Source organism: Pan troglodytes, chromosome 1, assembly GCF_028858775.2.
Source record: "Pan troglodytes isolate AG18354 chromosome 1, NHGRI_mPanTro3-v2.0_pri, whole genome shotgun sequence".
NCBI classification, from domain to species: Eukaryota; Metazoa; Chordata; class Mammalia; order Primates; family Hominidae; genus Pan; species Pan troglodytes.
In genome coordinates, this window is record NC_072398.2 from 228,451,294 (window position 1) to 228,474,984 (window position 23,691).

The following is a 23,691-nucleotide window of genomic DNA, read 5'->3' on the forward strand; positions in this document are numbered from 1 at the left end:
ACTTTCTTGGTTGTTGCACCTACTTTAATGACAACTTCAAAAAAGGAACAACATCCATCCACTTCTTAATGTCTTTATGAACACAGAGGCTGGAGTCCCCAGCCAGCTTCTGAGGCAGCCCTGCACATCCTGCAGGTGGCCACACTCAACCCATGCCACACCATTTGCTTAAAGCTACAAGTCCTAGAGCTGAAGAACTGGCAAGCCAGCGCGTGAAGCTTATTGACAGCGCTTCCAGCCACACGAGCAAGCTGCGCAGATACAGGGAGGTGCGTGGGTCCCTGTGGGGAAATCCTCCAGGCACATCGAAGCCCGGGCATGTTTAGTGCGAGACTTGGACAAAGCCCTCTGTCTGCACCAGAGTGGTAGGAACCAAGGCAGGCATCAGCTGCGTCATAAGGATCTGATAGACGGAGTCTCGCTCTGTCGCCCGGGCTGGAGTGCAGTCAGTGGTGCCATCTCAGCTCACTGCAACCCCCGCCTCCTGGGCTCAAGTGATCCTCCTGGCTCAGCCTCTCAAGTAGCTGGGACCACAGATGTGCCACCACGCCTGGCTGCTTTTTGTCTATTTGGTAGAGACGGGTTTCACCATCTTGCCCAGGCTGCTCTGCAACTTCTGAGCTAGAGCGATCTGTCTGCCTGAGCCTCGCAAAATGCTGGGATTACAGGCATGAGCCACCATGCTGGCCTGATACAGTTCCTTGTTTAAAGTGCATTATTCAAAAAGCAGAGTACCCAATTCCCTTTAAATATGAATACAATACAAACTTAGAATCCAGAAAGTTGTAAAACTTGTGTGCAAAGAACTATCAAGGTGACTTTCTCAAATTAATAAATTGTCTTACAATGATTTTCTGTAAAGCTTTCTGGGTCTGGGAAACAGACCTGAAGTATTAACACAACTTGGGTTAATTGTGGAAAAAGTGTCACTTCAGGTCACCCATTTCCAAAAGAGCAGCGGGTCACCAAGGGGCCCACAGCCACAGACCGGTCTCAGTCAACCAGTCTGCTGGCTGCTTTTGGATGAGCTGAAGTAAAAATGGATTACATTTTAAAATACAAAATTGGACACCAAGTGTAAACGTACTTGCAACTGCAGGCACTCGAGATACCAGGTGCCTCCCTGTTTTCAGCAACCTAGGAAAGCGCTAAGGGGCGTGCTATGGGTCCCGCGTGCTGGGGCAGCTGGGGTGGGAAAAACCACGAGAAGCCAAGTAGATACTCAAGGAAAACACCAGAACTGAAGTTACAGAGAATGAAATACCAGCAGCACAGGGACAGCGAGAGTCTTTTGGCTTTTGTCTGTAGCTTATATGAGCAGAGTCCAATATCCAATTAAATAGATAGAATTCACTTTACGATTCTAATTGTGCTGAGATCCCTAAAGGTGAAAGATCCCCATCCTTCCAGCAGCAGCAGGGCAGCATGAAGACTGCCAGGCCTCCCAGTCCCCAGCCCCCACATCCCTTGGCCTTCTGGGGAGGGGGAGGAGCTCCCAGAACGCAGCGGCTAAAAGCCTATTTTGCCCCTGGTCATAGAGTAGCCCAGTTTCGCCTCGTTGTTAATGAAGGACATGAGTCCCACGTAGGTCTCGATGAGCAGGGGGCGCTCCAGGATCAGCACGCCATTCGCCTGTCCTGGCAAAGGGCTTTCTTTTTGGGCTTTTTTGACAGCTTGGATTAACAGAGCCTTGAAGCTTTCCAACTTTAAAGAGAGAAAAACATGGAGCTTTAACTGTCAGGCAAGATAAGAATGTCTATTACTTGAAAAAATTAGCATTCTGAGACACTTAAATCCCTCCAAATGCCGCCTATCTCTTCGTCCCTTCACTTGAAAGGGCTGCCTCTGCCACATCCTGGGGGTCCCTCAACTCTCGTCCCCATGGAGCTCTCTAGGTGTGTGGAAATCTTGCCACCATGCTCTCCTGTGGCCAATGGCAGCCAGCACCTGCAGAACCCTTCCTGTATACAGGGCTGAGTGGCTTTGCCGTCACCCAACCTACCAGGTCAGTAACCAGGCCGAGGCACACAGCTGAGGAAGTGCAGGACCCCCGCCAGGCTCTGGGCTCTGGGCTCTGCTCTAACCGCAGCCCCGAGGCCTCCTCTCCTGGTGCGCATCCGCACTGGTCATCTGGCACGGCTGGGTCTGCTGCCACTCTCTGAAGCCCAGCTGGGGCCCTTCCCTACCCAGATCACCATCAGGAGGCCACATTATGGAGCTTTGCTAACCAGCAGCCACTGGCCACATGCGGCTACTTTAACATAAATTAACCAGAATTTCTGACAACTTAGGGAATCAACTCTAAAATGAGAGCTTCCGCTCTCATTTCTAGCCACGCCTCAAGTGCTCGGCAGCTCCGCATGGCCGCCGGACAGTGCAGACCTGAAGTGTCTCCGTGACTGCGGGGGGTGTTTCCATCACTGCGGGGGGCGTGGCTATTACGTGCCTGTCTTCTTACCTGACACAGAGATGCTGTCTTCTCATCTGCGCCAGCCATCGGGTGTTCTGTGAAAGTGGCATAGGGCACGTTGGTAGACCAGGGATTCCATCTGTTTATGAAGGAAGGACGACTTTGCTTGTCCCACTGAATTCGAATCCCAAAACCTTCTCGCCTGAAAAGTCAGAAGAAATAGCCAGACTTAGCATGGCAGGCCACAGTGCTCTCATGGACAATCTGACAGTCTCATCAGTTAGGAGAATATGACAGCAAAAAGCACACATTTACAGAAAAGACCTATGACATATCACAATGGAAAATGGCTTGTAGTTTTTATTTTTATTTTTATTTATTTTTATTTTTTGAGATGGAGTCTTGCTCTTGTTGCCCAGGCTTGAGTGTAGTGGCCTGATGTTGGCTCGCTGCATCCTCCACCTCCTGGGTTCAAGCGATTCTCCCACCTCAGCCTCCGGAGTAGCTGGGATTACAGGCATGCACCACCACACCCAGCTAATTTTGTATTTTTAGTAGAGACAGGGTTTCTCCATGTTGGTCAGGCTGGTCTCAAACTCCTGACCTCAGGTGATCCGCCCGCCTCAGCCTCCCAAGGTGCTGGGATTACAGGCGTGAGCCACCACGCCTGGCCGGCCTGTGGTTTTTAGTAGTAACTTCAATCTCCACTAACAATTGCTTTAAATACTGTGGGTATAAATATGACAAATTAGGTATATTTTGGTTATTAAATGTATTATTTTGGTAATCTTTACATGATTAAAAATAAACAGGAATACTGGCTGGGCACGGTGGCTGACATCTATAATCCCAGCGCTTTGGGAGGCCAAAATGGGCGGATCTCTTGAGCCCAGGAGTTTGAGAACAGCCTGGGCAACCTAGCAAAACCCCATCTCTACAAAAAATACAAAAATTAGCTGGGTGTGGTGGCGGGCACCTGTAGTCCTAGCTACTTGGGAGGCTGAGGTGAGAGGATCACTTAAGCCTAGGAGGTGGAGGATGCAGTGAACCAAGGCTGCACCACTGGTGCCTGGGTGACAGAGTGCGACTCCGTCTCAAAAAAAAAAAAAAAAAGGGAATAATTATAGATAGGCTAGCCAAATGAATGAAAAGGAAGTGCAATCTTCCTTTTCCTTATGTCATATTAAATGTTTTAACCAAAAGGTAAAATTTTTATTTTAGCTTCCTGAATCCCCCATCCAAATCTCTCCATCAAAAACCTAAGTTCTACAGCTTAACTGACTGTAGTAATGTCTAGGTTCCTCACGTCAGAAAATTATCCTACAGCAAAAAGATCAACTCCTGAAAGCTGGTCATTAAATATTTCCAAATTTGTCTTTTAGTGGTATCTATAAATTACAACGGGACCCTCCATTTCTCTTTAAAAAATTAGCCAGAGCAAGACTTGATGTGTCATATGCAATCTGTCCCTGGCTGGAGAAAAATGCAGAGTTTGGACTTTTCCTGAAGAACATCCAAGTTCCTTTTTAACACGCTGGGCTCTACTTCAATGCATCTTGAACTCATGTAAGTCTTTTTACTACCAGCCTAATAGCTGCCTTCTGTGCCAGAATTCCTTTTAATGCACTCAATTGCCCAGAAGTCGCTTCTTTTTAAGGAACTTCCCATTGATATTTGGAGCTGGAGCCTTTATGCTTATAATTAATGACAGAGAAGACACACCGCTTGGGGGGCTGATTTAAAAGGGCTGAATTGTAAGGTCCACTCTGGCGCTTAGGTCCAGTGATACTGGACTCTGAACAGGCTTACTTGTTGAGCGATTTAGGGGGAAACTGGAATTCTCCGTAGGAAATGGTGTCTACTGCGTTGAGCGCTATCCGCACCACCTGCTGGCACTGGAGACTGATGAAGTCGTATTTACAGATAAGCAGGGACTGCTCCGTGACCAGCACCAGCCGCTCCTTCTCATTGTTCCAGTGATCCACCCTGTAGGCAGAGGAGGGGCCTCAGTCCACACTGGACGCGGCTGTCTCGACTTAGCCAAGGCCAGCCCGCCTGGAAGGGCAGCAGGGGCAGCACGGGGCGCCTGAGCGTGGCACGAGCACCCCGGGAAGTCCTCGCAAGGTGCTGCGCGGCGGCTCGGGGCGAGTCCCCCCACCAAGGAGAGCGCAGCCCCGGCTTACTCGGTAAGCAGCCACACTCCCTGGATCTCGCCGTCCTCCACGGGCCGCACCACCACGCGGATCTCCTCCACTGCCTGCTCGATGCTGCCAGGCTGGGCGGGTTGCGGGGTGGGGGACGGGGACAAAGATCACAGGTCACAGCTCGCTCCCTGCGGGACCGCCCGGCGCCCGCCTCCGACCCCACCCGCCCCCATCCCGCCCCGCGCCCTCGGCCCCCGCCCCGGCCCCGGCCCCTGCCTCACCCGGAACACGAAGTACTCCTTGACGCGGGCGCGGCGCGTGGGGTCGTGGATGCTGAGGGGCCAGAGTGTCTGGCGCAGCGGCGTCCCCGCCCCCGGCCGCCCCCCGCCCGGGCCGCCGCCTGCCCCCACCTCCTCGCCGGCCGCCAGCACCGCCGTGGGGCTCGTGCCGGCCGAGTCCACCGAGTCCCGTAGTTGCAGCATTGCTGCACCCCTTACCGACCCCGACCCTGACGCCGACGCGACCGCTGTCGCCGCAGCCACCGCCACCACCCGGCCGCGCCCCCGGCCCCGCCCCGCGAACCGCCGCGATTGGCTCCGCCTTGCCGGCCCCGCCTCTGGCTCCGCCCCTTCCCGCGTCCGCCGACCCTCGGGATTGGCTCTCCTCCTGCCGTTTTCCGCGATTGGCTCTGCCCCGCCGCCGTTCACAATCGCTCCCGCCCCTCGCCGGGCCGGAAGCGACCGTCACGCGCAGGCTCACTTCCTGTTTACACAACGAGAAGGGGCGGGACCGAAGCCGGTTGCCAGGGTGTCGCGGAGCGGCTGGGAAGGAGGGGCTGGGAATCTTGGAGCCCCTTGGCCCGCGGGGAAAGCGGGTGACCCGCCCTGCAAGTGGGATGCCCCCTTCGGCCTTCTGGAGCGCAGGTGGGGGCGCGCGCCCAACGGGGGCTCGCACTGCACGGAGGGTCGCGGTGCCGGGGAGCTGAGGTTGGAGGATGCAGGGCGGCGGCCCTGGTGCACCGTGGGGGAGTTCGCACGCCGGGCAGCGATCTGCTGCCGGGACCTGGCGTTCTTCACACACGGCTTATTCGTGACGGATCCACAGAGCAATGCACTCTGAAGCGGGAGGGTAGAAAGTGCTGGAATGCGCGCCCAGGCCCAGGCTGTCGCGAGCCTTCAGCAAGCCAGTGCACACAGAGAGGGCTGCCCAGAGATCCCGGTCAGCGCTCGCAGTTCGAGGTGGAACATGTGTGTGCCCTGCGCTAGCCCCAGCTCCCGGAGGTGCCCCCAGCGCGTGTGGAGGGGGGCGGTGAACGGACCCGCAATCTGGTGGAGGCTGCGGGAAGGAGGCGCAGAGTCCAGGGGTCAGAGTTACCTTCGGGCAGGAGGACAGATCCCTCTGCTCGGAGGTGAGGAAGACACACGAGGCGAGGTGCACACAGGCGAGGAGAGTGAGATGGGGGGAGAATGAGGAGTTCAGGATACATCTGTTTACTTCAGTCAGGGAGTGGGGATGGAGCGGAGTATTTGTAAAGATGGACGGTTTAGAATCGCCGGGATGAGAACCGGGCAGGGAGCTGATCAGGGAAGGGCATGGGGATCTCTGAGCAGCTGGGAGACCCCAGGGAAGTTTGCAGTGGCGCCTCCCACGCGGCAGCTGGGGGAGTGGAAGAAACCAATGCTGGCTGGTCTAGATGGAGGAGTTTGCTGGGTAGCGGTGGTCAAAGACCAGAGAGAAAAGGGAGGCCAAAATCCTAGAGGGAGTGTTGCCCAAGAATGGCGGAGTGCAGGGATTCTGCCCCACTTGCCAGCAGACAGGCCAGGCTGCCAAAGTTGCATGGGCGCTGGCAGAAAGACGCAATACCCCTGGAGTCAGAGAGGAAAGACTACAACAGGAAACGGGCGACGCTGGTGTGCCCAGACGCATGTTGCACCACAGCGGGTGCGCTACAAAACAGGACCCCGGAGCCTGTGGACCAATGTGGTCTTTGTCCCACAGGGAGGCTGTCTCCCCGGCAAGGGTGCCCACTGCAAGCACAGGCGTGAGAAATGGCCCAGAAAAGAGTGGTCAGGGCAATGTGTTCTTGGCACGCCCAGCAAGACCGGCCAGAGGGACCTACAGACGAGCGTCTCCCAGCTATCTCACCAGCGGGGACCTTGAGGTCCAAGTATCCAGTCCGGTTAGAAATGGCCGCGGATCCAACAGGTGCTGGTGAGTGGGAGAATACCCCTGAGGGAGGAAGACCAGAGGCCGGGAGGGAGCTGAGCGGATGTAGATGAGAAATACCTGGGCAGCTGCAAGCTGTGGTCAGTGATGGGCAACTGGAACCAGAGATTCCAGAGAGAGGGAGGGAGAAAGAGGGAGGAGAAGGAAGAATGAGAAAGAGAGGGAGAGAGAATGGGGGGGAGAAAGAGGGAGAATGAGGGAGAGAGGTAGGAGCAAGTTCTGGACCACGCCAAGGATGGAGCCGTGGTCCTGGAACCAGATGTCCAGGGAATGGGATGAAGTGACACTGGCTGGGGCCGAGGCTGCAGACTGCTGGCGGGAGCTGGCAGGACAATGAGGATTCTGAACCAGGTGCCTGAGCCTTCTGTGGATATGGGGAGTGACTTGGATGTCTATAAATTCCAGAAATGACAGGAGGGATAGATGATGGAGGGACTGTATTTTAGACAATAAACAAATTTCACTCAATATGGATGAGTTTCCTGGGGCTTCTGTCACAATGCATCACAAACTGGTTTTAAAAACAACAACTGTTTTAAAAACAACAGAAACGTGTTTCCTCATAGCCCTGGAGGCCAGAAGTCCAAAATCAAGGGGTGTGCAGGGCCATGCTCCCTCTGCAGCCCTGAGGGTTGACGCATGTCTTGCTCTGCCAGGCCTGCTTGGTGTCCTGGGCTTGCTCATGCACTGCTCCCATCCCTGCCTCCATCTTCACACGACCTTCTCCAGGTGGGTCTCTTCTGCAACATCCCCGTTGGATTAGGGACCACCCTAGTGACCTCATCTTTAGTCGATCATCAGCATGTTTGACCAAATAAGGTCACTGTGTTTGTTTGTTTTCCCACTGCTATTAATATGAAGAACTTACCTGAATCTGGGTAATTTATAAAGAAAAGAGGTTTCATTGACTCACAGTTACACATGACTGGGGAGACCTTAGGAAACTTACAATCATGGCGGAAGGCAAAGGGGAAGCAAGGCACGTCTTACATGGCGGCAGGGGTAGTGGGATGTGCCACACTTAAACCATCAGATCTTGTGAGAACTATGACAAGAACAGCATGGGGGAAATCGCCCCCATGCTCCAGTCACCTCCCACCAGGTCCCTCCCTCGACATGTGGGGATTACAATTCGAGATGAGATTTGGGTGGGGACACAGCTAAACCATATCATTCTACCCCGGCCGCTCCTAAATCTCATGTCCTTTTTACATTTCAAAACCAATCATGCCCTCCCAACAGTCCCCCAAAGTCTTATTTCAGCATTAACTCAAAAGTCCACAGTCCAAAGTCTCATCTGAGACAAAGTCCCTTCTGCCTATGAACCTGTAAAATCAAAAACAAGTTAGTTACTTCCAAGGTATAATGGAGGTACTGGCACTCGGTAAATGGTCCCATTCCAAAAGGGAGAAATTGGCCAAAACAAAGGGGCTAAAAGCCCCATGCAAGTCCAAAATCTAGTGGGTTAGTCATTATATCTTACAGCTCCAAAATAATCTCCTTTGACTGCATGTCCCACATCCAGGGCCACACTGATGCAAGGGGTGGGCTTCCAAGGCCTTGGGAAGCTCTGCCCCTGAGTGCCTGCGGCTTTTCCAGGTGCAGGGTGCAAGCTGTTGGTAGATCTACCATTCTGGGGGCTGGAGGACAGTGTCCCCCTTCTCATAGCTCCACTAGTCAGTGCCTGTGGACAGCAAGCCACCCCGGTGCTGAGGCAAGAGACCAAGGGCACGAGCTGTTCCAGTGTAATAAGATATATAAAATAACAAGAGTTATACTAGATCTAGATCATAGATATGATTATATGTAAATATCATTAATCATTAATTTGTAGTAATTGCTCTTTATTCCAATATTATAATAATCCTCGCTCTACAATCATAACCTAGAAAAAACCAGGCCGTACAGAGATGGGAGCTGAGGGGACATGGTGAGAAGTGACCAGAAGATGAGTGCGAGCCTTCTGTTATGCCCGGACAGGGCCACCAGAGGGCTTCTTGGTCTAGCGGTAACACCAGCGTCTGGGAAGACACCCGTTACCAAGCGGACCGTGGTCTAGTGGCAGCGTCAGTGCCAAGGGAAAAGCACCCACTACTGAGCAGACCAGGAAAAGGAGTCTCCCTTTCCCCAGGGGAGTTTAGAGAAGACTCTACTCCTCCACCTCTTGTGGAGGGGCCTGACATTAGTCAGGCTTGCCCACAGTTATCTGGAGGCCTGTCTCCCTGTGATGCTGTGCTTCAGTGGTCATGCTCCTAGTCCGCTTTCATGTTCCATCCTGTACACCTGGCTCTGCCTTTTAGATAGCAGGTGCAAAATTAGTGAAAGTACCAGAAGTCTCTGATATGCAGAAATAATGGCGTAAGCTGTCTCTCCTCTCTCTCTCCGCCTCAGCTGCCAAACAGGGAAGGGCCCCCTGTCCAGTGGACATGTGAACCACGTGACCTTACCTATCATTGGAGATGAGTCACACTCCTTACCCTGCCCCCTAGTCTTGTACCCAATAAATAACAGCGCAGCCAGGCATTCGGGGCCACTACCGGTCTCCGCGCCTTGGTAATAGTGGTCCCCCAGGGCCCAGCTGTCTTTTCTTCTATCTCTTTCTCTTGTGTCTTTATTTCTACGATCTCTCATCTCTGCACATGGGGAGAAAGACCCACTGACCCTGTAGGGCTGGTCCCTACAAGTGCCCCAGTGGGGACTCTGTGTGTGGAGGCTCCCACCCCACATTTCCCCTCTGCATTGCCCTAGCAGAGGTTCTCCATGAGGGCTCTGCCCCTGCAGCAGCCTTCAGCCTGGACTTCTAGGTGTTTCCATACATCCTCTGAAATCTAGGCAGAGTCTCCCAAAGTTCAACTCTTGTCTTCTACACACCTACGGGCTCTGCCTGGGCTGTACCTTGACCCCTTTTGGCCCTGACTGGAGCTGATTTTGCCCCCAAGGCCTCTGGGCCTGTGATGGGAGGGTCTGCCGTGAAGCTCTCTGAAATGTCTTGGAGACATTTCTACAGCTGATGGCTTGAATTTCTCCCCCAGACAATGGGTTTTCTACCACATAGTCAGGCTGCAAATTTCCCAAACTTTTATGTCCTGCTTTGCTTTTAAACATAAGTTCCAATTTCATCTCCTTGTGAGCGCACATGACTGTACACTTTCAGAAAAAGCCAGCTCACATCTCAAATGCTTTGCCGCTTAGAAATTTCTTCTGCCAGATACCCTAAATCATCTCTCTCAAATTCAAAGTTCCACGGATCTCTAGGGCAGGGACAAAATGCTCCTAGTCTCTTTACTAAAATATAGCTTTGCTCCAGTTCCCAGTAAGTTCCCCGTCTTCGTCTGAGACCACATCAGCCTGGACATTGTCCGTATCACTATCAGCATTTCGGTCAGAATCATTCAACAAGTCTCTAGGAAGTTCCAAACTTTCCCACATCTTCCTGTCTTCTGAGCCCTCCAAACTGTTCCAACCTCTGCCCATTACCCAGTTCCAAAGTCACCTCCACATTTTCAGGTATCTTAATATCAGTGCCCACTATCCTGCTACCAATTTTCTGTATTCGTCCATTTTCACACTCCTATAAAGAACTACCTGAGCCTGGGTAATTTATAAAGGAAAGAGGTTCAATTGACTCACCATTACACCTGGCTGGGGAGGCCTCAGGAAACTTACAGTCATGGCGGAAGATGAAGGGGAAGCATGGCGGCAGGGGTGAGGGGGGCGGGAAGTGCCACACATTTAAACCATCAGATCTCCTGAGAACTGACTATCACGAGAACAGCAAGGGAGAAATCTGCCCCCATGATGCAATCTCTTCCCACCAGGCCCCTCTCTCGACACGTGGGGAATTACAATTGGAGATGACATTTGGGTGGGGGCATACAGCCAAACCACCATACCAGTCATATCACACGCACTGGGGTTAAGACTGGACTGTGCCTTTCTGGGGGACACATGTAATGATGTGTCACACGTGCATGATGGAACGTCCAGCCGGATGGCTGCTCGCTCCACACACACTGGTCGTGGGGCAGGGAAGATGGTTCGTGATTGGGGTGTGGCTGTGAGGTCCCGGGAGGGGAGCCCCTGAGTTTGTCTATTTCTTGGGGCTTTGAAGAAGCTATTTCCATTTCTGTCAGCAGGTGGCAGCATCACCCATGCGAGGTCTTCCAATCAGAGGGCACAGCTTCATGCTGGATGTGTGTATTCTAGCCCTAGATGAAGTCATTATTTATCTTCCTGCCACTGGAAATCTCAGCTGGGAAGTGTGGGTTTTTATCTTAATTTCCACATGTTATGGTTTTGCATTTTACAAAATCAGTGGGTCCTGCCTGTGCCCTCATTCTCTGATGGATGTGGGAGTCAGGGGGCCACGTGCCAAAGGGCAGCCCAAGGGTTTGGGCCCTCTAGGTGCCTGCACCAGCTCCCCCAGGCTGGAGGTCAGTGTGCAGCCTGGAGGCTTTTCCCGCAGGCAGGGTCCTGGGCTTCCAGAGACAGCTGTGCTTTGGGGGATGCACTTTGGGCTGAGGAATGTTTCTCAGCCTCTCCCTTCTCCATGGAGCCAGGGCTGGGGCTTGGCGGGTCCCAGGGCTGTGTGCGAGGGCTGGCAGTGCTTGGGGCAGTCGTGAGCGCTCAGGTGGTGTCTTGCAGACACAGCCCTTACTCTTTGGCAAGTCATGACAGAAGCAGAAGCAACTTCCACAAATAAATGCCTCTCCCTGCAGGCGGGGAAGGGGCCTTTCGGATGGGTTTGAGGATCAAGAGCAGGCTGCGGGGAAGTAGCAGGGGTGTCATTCTCGTGCAGTTCTCAAAGGCTGAGTCGCGTTGATGGTAATTTCCTCCACCTCTGCACCCCAGCAGGAGGATGGTTTTGCGCTGCTTCCCACCTGCCCCTCGCCGTGTGGGGCCCAGGGTCCCCAGGTGGTCTCTCTGCCGTGGATCCAGTGGGAAGGCCTGGTCTCGAGGGGTGGGCTTCCTTTGGGTGAGTGGGACCCAGGAGGAGGCTGGGAGACTTCAGGTTAACTTGGGGGCCAGAAGGTCTTAAACAGAATGTTGCTGGGGACTGTGTGTCGGTTCTGGTTCTGGTCAGTGTGGCAGGCAGGGTGGGGCCCACACCGCTCTGACCTTGAGAAATGCAAGGGCTGCACTGCACAAAGCCTGCTGGACAGCAGGGCGCCCTGCCTCCCAGGCTCGGCCTTGCTGGGGATGGCGCCGGGGTGACGGGGGAGCCTCTGTCTATTCCTGTGTGTAGGTGCTGCTAAGGTGGCTGGGGCCAGGGGCCTGCAGGGTGTCGCTGCCCCAGGGCAGGGCAGGGCAGCATCCACTGTGGAGGCCCCGCTCCTCTCTGGGCCGGGGGCTCCCCAGGGACAGGGCCTCGGGTGCCTCACTCAGGAGTTTCCTGCAGTGCTGTAACAAGTGACCGAGGACCAGGCCGGCCTGTCTCTCTCCCAGCTTCTGGCAGCTCCAGCAACCCCCGGTTCCCCTTGGCTCATGGACACATGGCCTCGGTCTCTTCACGCTGCGCTCTCCCTGTGGCTCTGTCTCAAATCTCCCTCTGCTTTCTCTTACAAGGACGCCTGTCCGAGGATTTACAGCCTGCCGGGAAAATCCAAGATGCTCTCATCCGGAGATCCTTTACTTGATTATATCTGCAAACACCTTTTTTTCTTTCCCAGTTTAATTTACTTTTTCTTCAAATTTTGTTTTAAGTGCAGGGGTCCATGTGCAGGATGTGCAGGTTTGTGACACAGGTACATGTGTGCCGTGGTGGTTTGCTGCACGGGTCAGCCGTCGCCTGGTTATTCAGCCCAGCATCCATCAGCTCTTCTTCCTGATGCTCTCCCTCCCCACCACCCCTCCACAGGCCCCAGCGAGTGCTGTTCCCCGCATGTGTCCATGTGTTCTCATCATTCAGCTCCCACTCATAAGTGAGAACATGGGGCAAACACCCTTTTTTCAAATAAGGTCACATTCATGGGAGCCGGTGGCAGGGGAGGATGTGAGCCAATGTCTTTGGAGGCCGCTCTTCAACCCACTAGGCTGTGTCCTGAGCTGCTAGCATGGTGGCGGGAGTAGGTACAGTTTTCCATCTGAGTGTCAGCGCCTGGTCTGAAACACCTTCATATTTCCAGACCTAGCTCCATCCTGACGCTGCCCCCGAGGTTGGAGGGAGGGATGGCAGGAGCCGGGGGTGGGAGGGCGGGCAGTTGTGGGGGCCTGCATGGCACAGCCCAGGCCTGTGTGTCTGGGGTTGGAGGGTTGGAGGGAGGGATGGCGGGAGCGCGGTGTAGAGGGGGAAGCCTGCACACCGCAGCCCAGGCCTGTGTGTCTGGCCACTGTCTGGTCCTCAGAGCAGCAGCTGTGCTTGCTGGTACCATGGTTCAAACGCTGAGCAGGAACCGGAACCGGAGGTTGCCCCTCTCCTGTCTCCATTGTCACTCAGGAGGACACAGGCACAGAACCAGGAAGGAAGACATCCCGGCCAGGCGGCAGTTGGGACACTGGGGTTCTGACCGGGCCATCTGCTCCGGGATTCCCGTTCTCCCCCGCCACGCTTGGGGCCACATCACACAGCCCACCTTAGGTATGCCACAGATTGATCTTTTCACTTTACTTTCTCTTTTGGGGCAAATTCAGAGGCTTAGAAATGAATTCAGAGTCGGCTACCCAAAGGCTGGCCATAGACTCAGTTACGTATTTGGTGCAGGGTTTCTGGTGCGATCCTTTGCTATCTGGAGAGACTCCCACCCCGTCTCTCACCCCCGGCCTCCCACCCCCTCTCTCACCCCCGTCTCTGGCCATCACCTGCACGTGCTGGGTGTTGCTGGATTTTGTGGTCATCTCACACTGGGGGTGCTGGCACAGACTGGGGCGGTCCGGGGCGGTCGTTGGTGTTGATGTGAGGAACAGACCGGGGCGGTACGGGGCAGTCGTTGGTGTTGACGTGAGGACTGCTGCGGGCACCTTGCATCTGAGGGTCAGAAAACGCCTTTAGCATCAATGACTTTGCTCACTCTCCTATCAGGAGAAATGTCTGTGAAAATTCAGAAAAGATGCTGGATTATTTTCTTGGATTGACAGAAATGTTCGTTCGGGGAGCTTTCAGGGATGTTTTGCATCTCTCTGTGGGACTCTCAGCTCTGGAAGGATTAAAGTCAGGCTGCAGGGAAGGAGCGTGCAACCGCCAGCCCGTGGACTGGACACGGGGAGCAGTTTGCTTTGGAAATTAGCACCTTGAGTTATCCACTGAGCTGGTAGTTTGATTCTTCTTTCTCCCTACGTTATTTCTCCTCCATCCAAAGGCTGTTTTTATTATTTCCAGCAGAGAATGAGACAAAAACATGGAAAGGTAGTGTCTTTTAGTAATGCTTTTCAGGCAAGCTAGAGGAATTGTTTGCCAGATTTAAAAATGGAAGAAATGGAAGCCTGTCCACTCCTCGTGTCTATTGGGGAGAGGCTCTGAGCCAAGCCCAGTTCTGCGTGTAACCCAGGAGTGGTGGCCTGGGTGCCCCACCAGGCCTGAAGCAGTCGAGGCCAGGTGGGATAAAGAGGGGAGAAGCAGGAGGGCTGAGCCCACTGGATAGGGTGGGGGGTGGAGAGGCTGGGACCAGGTGGGTGGGGCCCACACGCGGGCTTCCATGCCAGGTGCTGTCGCTCAGGGCCCTCTTGCAGGCCCGGGTGCGGGCATCTACATTTGGGGTCTAATATAGACCTCCATTCGGCCTGCTTCCCACCTGGTGCCTTCCCAAGAACACGCAGGGGTGTGATGACTCACCGGGTCTGTACTTCCTAAGTGGAGTTGGCATACCTAACAGTGGAATTGGGATGTTTGGCTACGATTTCCTGAAAGGTGTTTAGGATGGAACTTGGTCTGGGAGCTGAGGCCTGAGCTGCAGCTGTAACCCAACAGGTCTCTGAAGCCATGGGAAGCCCCCACTTGGAAAGAGGACCAGAGGGAGGCCAGTGGGTCCAGCCATGGGACCAGCGGGTTCTAATACCTGTGCTCTGCACCAGGGGGCAGTGCCCTGCAACAATCTCTGCAGCCGCCCTTTCTCTCCTTTGCCTCCTTGGGGGTCAGAAAGTGCACCCCCTGCTGCGGTCCCTGCCCTTCCCAAAGTTTGACGACTCTGAAAATGTCCTTTTTTCTCCATGCATACATTTAAGGCAATTGCAATGAGAAGTCCAATGCAACTTTGAAGGGACTGGGCAGAGTGACTCCAAAATTCATTTGGAAGAATGACGGATGGGAATTATCAGTATAATTTTCAGGGGAAAGATGAGAGTAGTGGGGAGGTACTGGCTGTGCCGTCGTTTAGACAAGCTCCCGATAAGCTGTCATGAGAATCAACATGGCAGGCCCTTCTGTCTCATCCTGGGAACGCAGGGCAAGGAGGTTAAACGGTCTGGGGCTGAGCTAAGACCCAGTGGAAATACCCAGAGACAGAGTCTGTTTGTGATGAGTTCGGGATGAAGAGGCTGCCTCGCATCAGTGGAAGGAGCTGGGCTGGCTGCTGGTGCCTGAACCACTGGTTAACCAGGGAGATTCCTCCTTCACGGCGGACAGCAGAATAAATGCAATGGAAGCAACAAAAAAGAATAAACATTAGTGAACCTTCTAAGCTTAGTGCTTACTTCTAAGCAATGGAGGGAACTGCAGAGAAAAAACTACATACATCTTAGTACATGAAATTCAAAGCTTATATAGTCTGACAACCTCAGTAACCATATTAAAACCAAAACTACAGACTGGGAAAATGTTTGCAGTAACTGTCCCACAGACTGTCACTTTATTATGAAAATGGACAAAGATCATTCTTGGAGAATATTTACTGTGCTCTGCGTAGTTTATTTTTTGCTACAAAAGAAACCTTGTCTACCATGAGTTCAATCTGCATATAGAAGTGTATTAAACACACACGCCAGGCTGATGCCTTTTTTCATATATGAAGTCTAGGCACCCTCTTTGGCGCTCGGCTGTCTTGTGGGCAGGAAGACACACTTTGGGACTGAGACAGTCACATGTCTGAGTGACGCCCATGCCCTCCAGTACCAGGCTGGGCAGAGGACCTGGGCTTAGGGTGGAGGGGGTGAGATATAGAGGCACGGACAGCCCCAGGGGCCTGCCTGTCAGAGAAGTGAGCTGCCTGCTGTGCCTGAGAATGAGGGTTCTGTCTACGGATGAGCGAGCGCAGTGGGGGAAGACCACAGACCTCCCCAGTGGATTGCCCCCATCACCCTGAATGGCGTGGGAAAAAGCTATGCATGGCCTGGGAGGGCATGGCAGGTGTCCTGACCACAGGGATTTCCAGCAGGAAGGACATATCCCCTTCCTGCCTGCCTCCCCACCTGGGGCCTACCCAGGACTCTTCCCCCAGCTGCTCAACACAATGCCTGGGACAGGGGAGAGCACAGCGGCAGTGCCTGGGACAGGGGAGAGCACAGCGGCAGTGCCTGGGACAGGGGAGAGCACAGCGGCAGTGCCTGGGACAGGGGAGAGCACAGCGGCAGTGCCTGGGACAGGGGAGAGCACAGCGGCAGTGCCTGGGACAGGGGAGAGCACAGCGGCAGGGTTCTGCGGGGCCAGCAGAGGTCATGTTTCAGGGCCCTAGAAATGCATACACGAGGCCGAGTATTTTTGTAAAATAACTTACTTTTATATGATTTTTTTTCCAGAGGGCCCCTCATTTTATACGTTTCAGGCTGCTTGAAACCTGAACCCTCCCCTGCCCAGAGACCTCCTTTTGAACCCACAGGATCCATCCACATTCTTTCCTTCTTCCTCTGATAAGCTGGAGAATGTTCTCAAACAGTGAGTCATCCTCCTCCACCCCCGTCCCAGGGCCGGCTGGAATTCAGCAGAGAAGCAGGTGAACTTCTTCAAGGTGTTAATTCATTCACTTGACACACACTTGTTGACCACCCATGGGTGCCAAGCCAGCTCTCAAAGAGCAGGAATCAGATGTAAAGATGGGGAAGCCATTCCACAGCTCTCAGGGTGGGGGAGACACTCACGGGCTTGCACCTCCACCCGAGGACAGGGGCCCAGCGCAGAAGTGGGGCACTGGGGAGGTTTTCTTGGGTGTAGGCTCTTGGGAGGCCAGGAGGAAAGTAGCCCCCAAACCCAGGCTTGGGGCAGCCCCTGCAGCCGAGATCCCGGGAAGGGTGGTCAGTGGGGGTGGGTGAGAGGCAGAATTGAGAACCCCGTAGGACAGAGTAGGGCAGTGTTTGGAGCATCAGCAACAGGGGCACCAACTGGTAGCTGGGGTTTTAGAAGACAGTGAACTAGCTCACCTCTTGGGGATTCCTGGCTATTTTGTGCCTGTCAATGGTTGTTGTTGTTGTTTATAAGCAACAGATTACAGGGTTAGGCGAAGGTCCCCAGAGCCAGACCCCTATGTTCAGTTCTCGGATCTGCAGTTCACAAGCTGGGTGATTTGGGGTGCTCCCCCTCCTGTGACCTAGGTCTCCCCTTTTGTAAAGCTGGGGTGACAGCAAGGCTGGCCAGACGGCCACCCCCCCCCCCCCCCCCAGAGGACTGTAGCCTCCAGGTGGTGTGGAGGCACAGACAGCCTGTGTGTGTTGGGGGTACTGTTGTCCCTCCTATCGGGACAGTCAGGGGGTGCTCCCTTCCCAAGCCCCTCCTAGCCAGGGCTCCCTCCAGTGCTCCCTATTAGCGAAGTTCCTCCCCCAAACCACACGAAGCCTTGGAGGGGGAAGGTTCCAAGGAACAGGGCCTGGCCAGGCTTCAGTGGCTGAGCTGATGGTCAGCCCACCTCTCTAGCAGGGACCGGCATGGCTGGCTCTTTGTGTGGCTAATGAGGGGGCCACACCTGGCCCCCATCCGGTCTCACCCAGGTTGCACCTCCCTCCGCTATTCAAAAAGAGACTCTCCTGAGTGTCTGGTAGCTCTGACGCCAGAGACTCCATCTCCATCCCTGAGACTACCTGGTCCTGGCCCCTGGAGTCAATTTCAAACCAAAACCAGGTTTCAAAGGAGACAAGTGAATCTTGCTTCGCAGAAGCCTCACCCTAGACAGTGCCTCTCTGCCCATGGGCACCCTAGAAGTTAGCACCCTAGACAGTGCCTCTGTGCCCATGGGCACCCTAGAAGTTAGCGCCTCCTCCTGTCTGTGGCTGCTGGGACCCCGCGCCCACCCACTCCAGGCCACTGTCCAAGAACATGCAGCACAGAAAGAGGAACGGGGATGCCCAGAAGGTGGTTGGGAACCAACAATGCAGGTCCCCGAAGCAGGGGTGTCCAGGGTGCACGCGGGCTGCAGAGGCTGGCCACGCCCTCCTCAAGCCCTTCCCCGACCCCTGCCCTGCGGGAAGTGGGTGAGGTGTCAGGGCGAAGGTGGACGGAGCGTCCACGGGCAGGACAAGCCGAGGCTGGCTTCCCCGTGGGACTTGAGAAGTGAGGGAGGCTGAGGGCTGTCTCCTGAGATCGAGGTCTGGGGTCCGGGATCCCAGAGAGCTGCCTTTGCGGGGTGTGGCCCCCTGGCGCCCGGCCCCTCCTGGATTGGTCACTGGAGTCGGTTAGGACTTGGACTTTCCGCATGAGACGAGCAGGGAGCGCAAAGGGGCTGCGCCAGGCCCGCGGGGTCTGGGGCGGGACTCGGGAAGGCTGTGGGCGGGGCCGGGACCGGAGAGGGGAGGGGCTAGGGGCGGGGCTGGAAGCAGGAGCCTGGGCTGGGGTGAGGGATACGGGCAAGTACAGGGGCCGTGCCGGGGGCGGGGCGCTGGTGGGGTAGGAGATGGGGAGGGGGGAAAGGGCGGGGCCGAGGGCGCACGGGGTGGGCGAGCCAGGGCGGGTCGGGACTGGGGTCCGGGCTGGGGGCGGGCCGGGGGCGTGGCGGCTTTCCAGGCTCTGGGCCGGGGGCACTGTGCTCAACGCGCTGGGGCGAGTTCCTGCAGGGTGGACCCGGCGATCAGGTCTCCGCGGTGCCACTTTGGGCGCGGGCGGGAAGCCGGGACGCTCCGCACCTGCAGCGACCTTGGGCTCCGCGGACCGGGCGCGGGCACCTGTGGCTGCGTCCTATGGCGCACGTGGAGGCGGAGGCTCCGGGGAGCCGCCGGGGCCGCCTGTGAGCCGGAAGGCGGAGGAGGCACCGGCGCGCACGATGTCGTTCCTTGAAGAGGCGAGGGTAGCGGGGCGCGCGGTGGTCCTGGCGCTGGTGCTGCTGCTGCTCCCCGCCGTGCCCGTGGGCGCCAGCGTTCCGCCGCGGCCCCTGCTCCCGCTGCAGCCCAGCATGTGAGTAGCAGGAGCTGGGAGGGCTCGGCCGGTCGTCCAGGGACCCCGGGGCCTCTGGAGGCCCGTGGTGGACCGAGCTCCGAGGCTTTGTCCCTGGGGCTCCAGAACAATGGGCTGTTTGCGTTAACTGGGGAGGAGGTGGCTGAGACACAGGGCTCCAGGGTCGAGTCTGGGGCCCTTCTGTGGCAGGGCCCCTCGCCGTGTCCCCTCCCCCCCTCCCACTCTCCCCTTCTTTTGCTCCGTGATGTGGGTCCTGCAGGCTCAGGCAGATACTGTACTTGGAAGCGGTGAGGAATCTGGGCCCCTTTCCGGGCAGGGTCTGGCCCCAGAGCCCGGCTGGGAGAAGGCAGAGAGGAAGCCGTCTGTTCCCGCTTCCCTCCAAAGCCTGTCTCCTGGGGTCTGGGGGCCTTCGCAGGGGCGAGCAGTGCCCAGATGGGGGAGCTGAATGGAGTTGGTCTGTGTGGTAAACATGTGTGCTTTGGGCTGTTGGAGAAGGAATTGAGTGCCAGAATGGGCAGGAAGAGAGGGTCAGGGAGCCAGCCGAGATGAATTTAATTTTGAAAGATGATTCCCCAACGGGCCGTTTAGCGGTCTCTCATGAACAGCAAATCAATCCTTGTGTTGGCCTCAAAGGAAAACTGGTGCGGCAGTGGAGGAGGAGGAGGAGGAGGAGGGGAGTCGCTGGCGCCCCCACCCAGCACTCCCTGGCCTTGCTGGCAGGGGTGGGTGGGCGAGGGCCAGGTCCAGGTGAAGGCCTCCTGTCTGACAGCCTCCCCGTCCAGGGGCCACAGAGGGGCCCTCAGGCTGTTCCTGTCCAGCACTCCCCAGCAGGGCCTGGTGCTCAAGGGCCCACCACAAACCTGGCGGTGCAGGACCAAGCTGCAGCTGGCTGGGGACTGACAGAAGAAGCTGCCACGTCGAGCTGGTGAAGAGGAGGGGGTCCAAGCTCCCAAGACCCCACCCTGGGTCTGGCTTTACTCCAGAAAGTGGAGGCCTTTTCAAAGCCATGCTGTCCCTGGGTTGGGGGCCTTGGCATCCGCAGTGTGAACGGCCCTAGTCCTGACTCCACATGACGGCGGGACATTCCTCTTTCCTGTGATTCCAATGCCTTTGTCCGAGGAGAGCTGCAGGCTCAGAAGGGACACCACAGTGGCCTTCGCTGCTCAGCCAGCCACCTCCTCCCGGGACCAGCCAGGGGCTTCCAGGGGCATAGGCTCCCCAGAGTCCCAGGGGTGGGCTGCTGCTCGGCGGAGGTGGATGTCCCGCTGTCTCTGCTCGGATGTCCCTGCTCTTGCGAGGGGCCTCTGCCACCAGTGCACTGCGGAAACTGTCAGCGACCTTCCTGGGCCCCCTGCCGGACTCAGACTTGCTGGGGTCTCCAGGAGAGGAGTGGAGGGTCTGCTTCCTGTGTTCTGCCTCTGCACCTGGGCTCGGGAGGCCCTGTGTGACCCTGGGGCAAAGCTGTTTGAAATGGTGGAAATGGGTTGCAGCAGAGTTGGCTCTCTCTGCTCATCCTTTCTCCAAGCCTTCCCTCCTCTCCCTTCTGTCCTTCACATCCTGCTCTTCTCCTGGGGAGCCTCCCTGGCTGCAGTAAGTGGCGGTGGCTGCGCTGGGGGCCTGTGCCCCTGGTTTATCTTCTTGGCTGCAGGCATATCCACTGGAGGCCTCTGCTCACAGATCGTCCACCAGCGAGAGTCTGAGTTCTGTGATGGTGGCAGGCGTGCCTTCCACAGGCCTGTTGTTCTGTAAGCACCTGGCATGTGCCTGGACATGCAGCCAGGCCGCAGTGGGCCGGAGTTGGCGGGCTGAGTGAGTGCGGGGACCCTGCGCTGGACCCTGGAGAGGTTCCCACTGGGCTGTGGAGTGCAGGGCCTGTTCTGAGGCTCACTCTGTGGAGCAGAAAGGAGAAGGAAGCTGTGGGCTCTGGTACGGGGGTGGGGCAAGGGCGCTGTTGGCTCCCTTACCCCAGAGGAGCAGGCCAGATCCCAGAGAGTGCTCAGTCCCTGCTGATCCTGTCCTCCCCATTACCCTTTCCTCCTGGGAATCTGATGAGCAGGCAGGGCTTGGCACGGGGCAGCGGCACCCCCTCTGGCTGAGTGTTCCTGAACCACTGGCTGCTGAGTTGAAGCGTTACTGCCAACCTCCTGTTAATGCTAGAAGCCGGGGCCTCTAGGAGACGCTGTCGGGGGCAGCGAGGGGTGTGCCCTCCAACTCGCAGATCCAGGTGCTTTGCCCCATCCCTGGAGCGGGCAGAACTGATCTATCTGCTGATTCAGGTCATTCCAAAGTGAATTTCCACTATGAGGAAGGATGGCTGGCCTCCTTCCTGGGGCCTCATGCAGGAGGCCTAGGCTGCTGGCTGGGCATCTGGGAATGGGGTCTGGGAGAGGGGGGCCAATTGCCCAACTGCTAAGGCATGGACCCGCAGGGCTCGGACCAGCCATGGTTGGAAGCTCCACATTTTGGAGACCCTGAGAGGTGCTGCTGGGCTACAGAGAGGAGTGTCTGCTTCGCGGGGCTCAGGTTCTCTCTGATGGAGTCCCCTCTGGGCAGCTGTGCTACAAAAATGGCCAGTGTTCTGGAATCAGCTAATGATATGATGCCTTCCCTCCAGGGCGGGTCGGGCCCTGCAAGCTCAAGTCCAATCTTGCAAGTAGCTCTTTGGATCCACTGGGGCCATGGGCTCCAAGGGCCCCATTCGTGAGCCTGAGGCCTGCAGGTTGTCAGCAGGCCTGCTCCCCGACCCCAGGGTGTAGAAGGCAGCTGTTCTCAGCCTCCCCTTAGGGCCATGAGTTTCACAGCACGTGACCTGGAGGGGAAGGAGCTCTCACTTCTGTGAGCTGCTGCCTTTGGGGCTTTGAGTGACATTGTTCATTGTCTCCTTGTCTACAAGAAGGTACCTGAGAGTCCGAGGGGCCCCAGGGCAGGAGCTGGGCTCCCCCAACCCCAGGGCCTTGAGATTCCCCCCATGCTGGCTGCATGGGGCCCTGGGAAGCATAAGCAGAGGAGAACCATGGGGGTAAAAACGAGCCTTTAAAAATAACCGCGAGGCCGTTGGCCTGAGCGAGCCCCGCCCTCCAGGGCTGCTGTCCTGAACGAGCCCCCCAAACTCCCCTCACCCCCGCCGCCCACAGGGGTTTGTTCAGGGGCTGCATTCAGCCAGGCTGGGGAGCTGAGCCAGGCTGGCTGCCTGCTTTCTGGATCCCCGCCCTCCCCAACCTGGTGATGCCGTCGCTGGGCCCAGACTGTCGCTGCCTGCCCTGGAGGGACCCTGCAGCATGCCCGCCCATCTCTTGCCCGTGGAGCCCCAGCTCTGCTCGGGAGCAGATGGCCCACCAGCTGGGAGCATTCCGCCTCCGACTGCGCCGGGTCCACTTTGTAGTTTGGGAATTCCTGTTCCACGCCCCCAGATGGGAGGCAGGATCCAGCCGCAAGGAACAGAAAGGCCTGGGACTCTGGTCCTGTCAAAGGTCACCAGGTGCTTTATTGGGTTCTCCTCAGACCCATGTGCAGCAGTGGGAGGTTTCTTTTTGTCCATTCTTCTGCCTGCCCTTCCCCTGCCACCTTCTCCATCCTCACAGGTGGGAAGGCCGCCGGGGCCGCGGGTGCGGTGCTGAAGTCCCCAGAGGGGACGGTCGTTCCCACACTCACCCCCTCCTTGAAGGCTGGCTTGATTGATGATCAATCAATTCTGTTGGGGGTCACTGCAAGAGCCATCCAGGAGCTGCTTTCAGGGACCACAGCCTGGCTGGGCAGGGCAAGGGCCCTCTGGCCTTGGGGAGAGCCGTGAGGGGGAGGAGTTATTGGGGAGACATAGGGCGCACCAGGCGGGCAGGGGCCGGGAGAGTGACGGGTGTGACGTGCGGGAAGGGCTGCTGGGTGGTCCAGGGTGGGGTTGGCAAGGGGTCTCGGTGAGTCCTTCAGCATTGTCGTCTTGCTGGTTAGTGGCAGCTGAGATTGCTGAGGTCTGAGGAGGGCCAGGAAGGACAAGAAGGCCCTTCTGAGGGGAGCACCCAGCCCCTCAGTACCCCTAACCCCGGCCGTGTCCCTGATGTCTCTAAGCCCCGGAGGCCCGAGCTGTCATCACGCCTGCTTTCCAGATGCTGAATTGAGGGCTCAGAGATGGTCAGTGACTCCAGGCTGCACAGCAGGCCCCAGGCCTGGGGTGTCTGTTGAAAACCCAAGCTCACAGCTCTGCCCTCTCTGTGTCATCTCCATCCTGAGATGGTGACAGAGTCCCTTCACAGTGGCTGCCCTCAGCACAGGGGCCATCACAGAGTCAGGGGCTGGACCCTGTAGCCCAGAAGCTCAGGGATCATTGGCCTATTCCCCCCGGCTTCCGTTTTTTTATGGCAAGGAGTTCAAGGTCACCTGTGCCCAGGGCTCGCCGTGGGTAAGTGCGTTGCAAGGCACAGGGACGGCAAAAGCGTTCAATGCCTATAGCAGTTCCTATGGCCCACTTTCCAGGTACAAGTGACACTTTTTCCGGAATAAACAGTCCCAGTATCTGCAGTAACACTAGCTCACACCTCCTGAGGGCTGTCGGGAGCCCTTTTCTGTGCAGGCTCATCTAACCCTCATGACAACCTGGCAAGGTCACTGCTGTGAGTCCTCATTTTACAGGTGAGGAAACTGAGGCAGAGGTTCAGTAACCTGTGCGTCTTAAA

General features: G+C 56.4%; 2 protein-coding genes and 1 pseudogene across 5 annotated transcripts in view; 2 read left to right on the plus strand and 1 right to left on the minus strand.

Moving 5' to 3' along the window:
* Nucleotides 1–2: 2 nt before the first annotated feature.
* On the minus strand, nt 3–10,482 carry TPRG1L (tumor protein p63 regulated 1 like). 2 transcript variants are annotated; one of them, XM_016952810.2, is made up of 5 exons: nt 10,411–10,482; nt 4,594–4,685; nt 4,220–4,396; nt 2,459–2,612; nt 3–1,704 (listed from the first exon to the last, which is right to left on the minus strand). In XM_016952810.2, exons 1-5 carry the CDS (start codon nt 10,450–10,452, stop codon nt 1,510–1,512), a joined length of 660 nt encoding a protein of 219 aa, XP_016808299.1. In that variant the 5' UTR covers nt 10,453–10,482; the 3' UTR covers nt 3–1,509. The 2 variants fall into 2 exon arrangements, with proteins under 2 accessions (XP_016808299.1, XP_016808297.1); XM_016952808.4 differs by lacking the exon at nt 10,411–10,482 and adding an exon at nt 4,836–5,131.
* LOC134809441 (uncharacterized) lies at nt 6,021–6,904 on the plus strand (annotated as a pseudogene).
* The window catches only part of MEGF6 (multiple EGF like domains 6), a 136,665-nt gene continuing 119,656 nt past the window's right edge, over nt 6,683–23,691 (plus strand). The window contains exon 1 of one of the 3 annotated variants that reach the window (XM_063805650.1): nt 6,683–6,765. Coding sequence is in view for 2 of the 3 variants with exons in the window: in XM_024355909.3 (XP_024211677.1) it covers nt 18,894–19,024 (131 nt within the window). In the remaining variant the exon portion in view is untranslated. Of the gene's footprint in view, nt 6,766–18,634; nt 19,025–23,691 lie in introns of those variants that run through there. The other 2 variants (XM_024355909.3, XM_063805648.1) reach the window with 2 other exon arrangements.

Bases quoted from the DNA above. Each gene is read 5' to 3' on its own strand.
- TPRG1L (XM_016952808.4), bottom strand. From the start codon at position 5,036: ATGCTGCAACTACGGGACTCGGTGGACTCGGCCGGCACGAGCCCCACG. The intron at 4,686-4,835 runs GTGAGGCAGGGG...CAACCCGCCCAG, and splicing joins AGGAGTACTTCGTGTTCCGG to CCTGGCAGCATCGAGCAGGC. The intron at 4,397-4,593 runs GTAAGCCGGGGC...CTCTGCCTACAG, and splicing joins GGAGTGTGGCTGCTTACCGA to GGTGGATCACTGGAACAATG.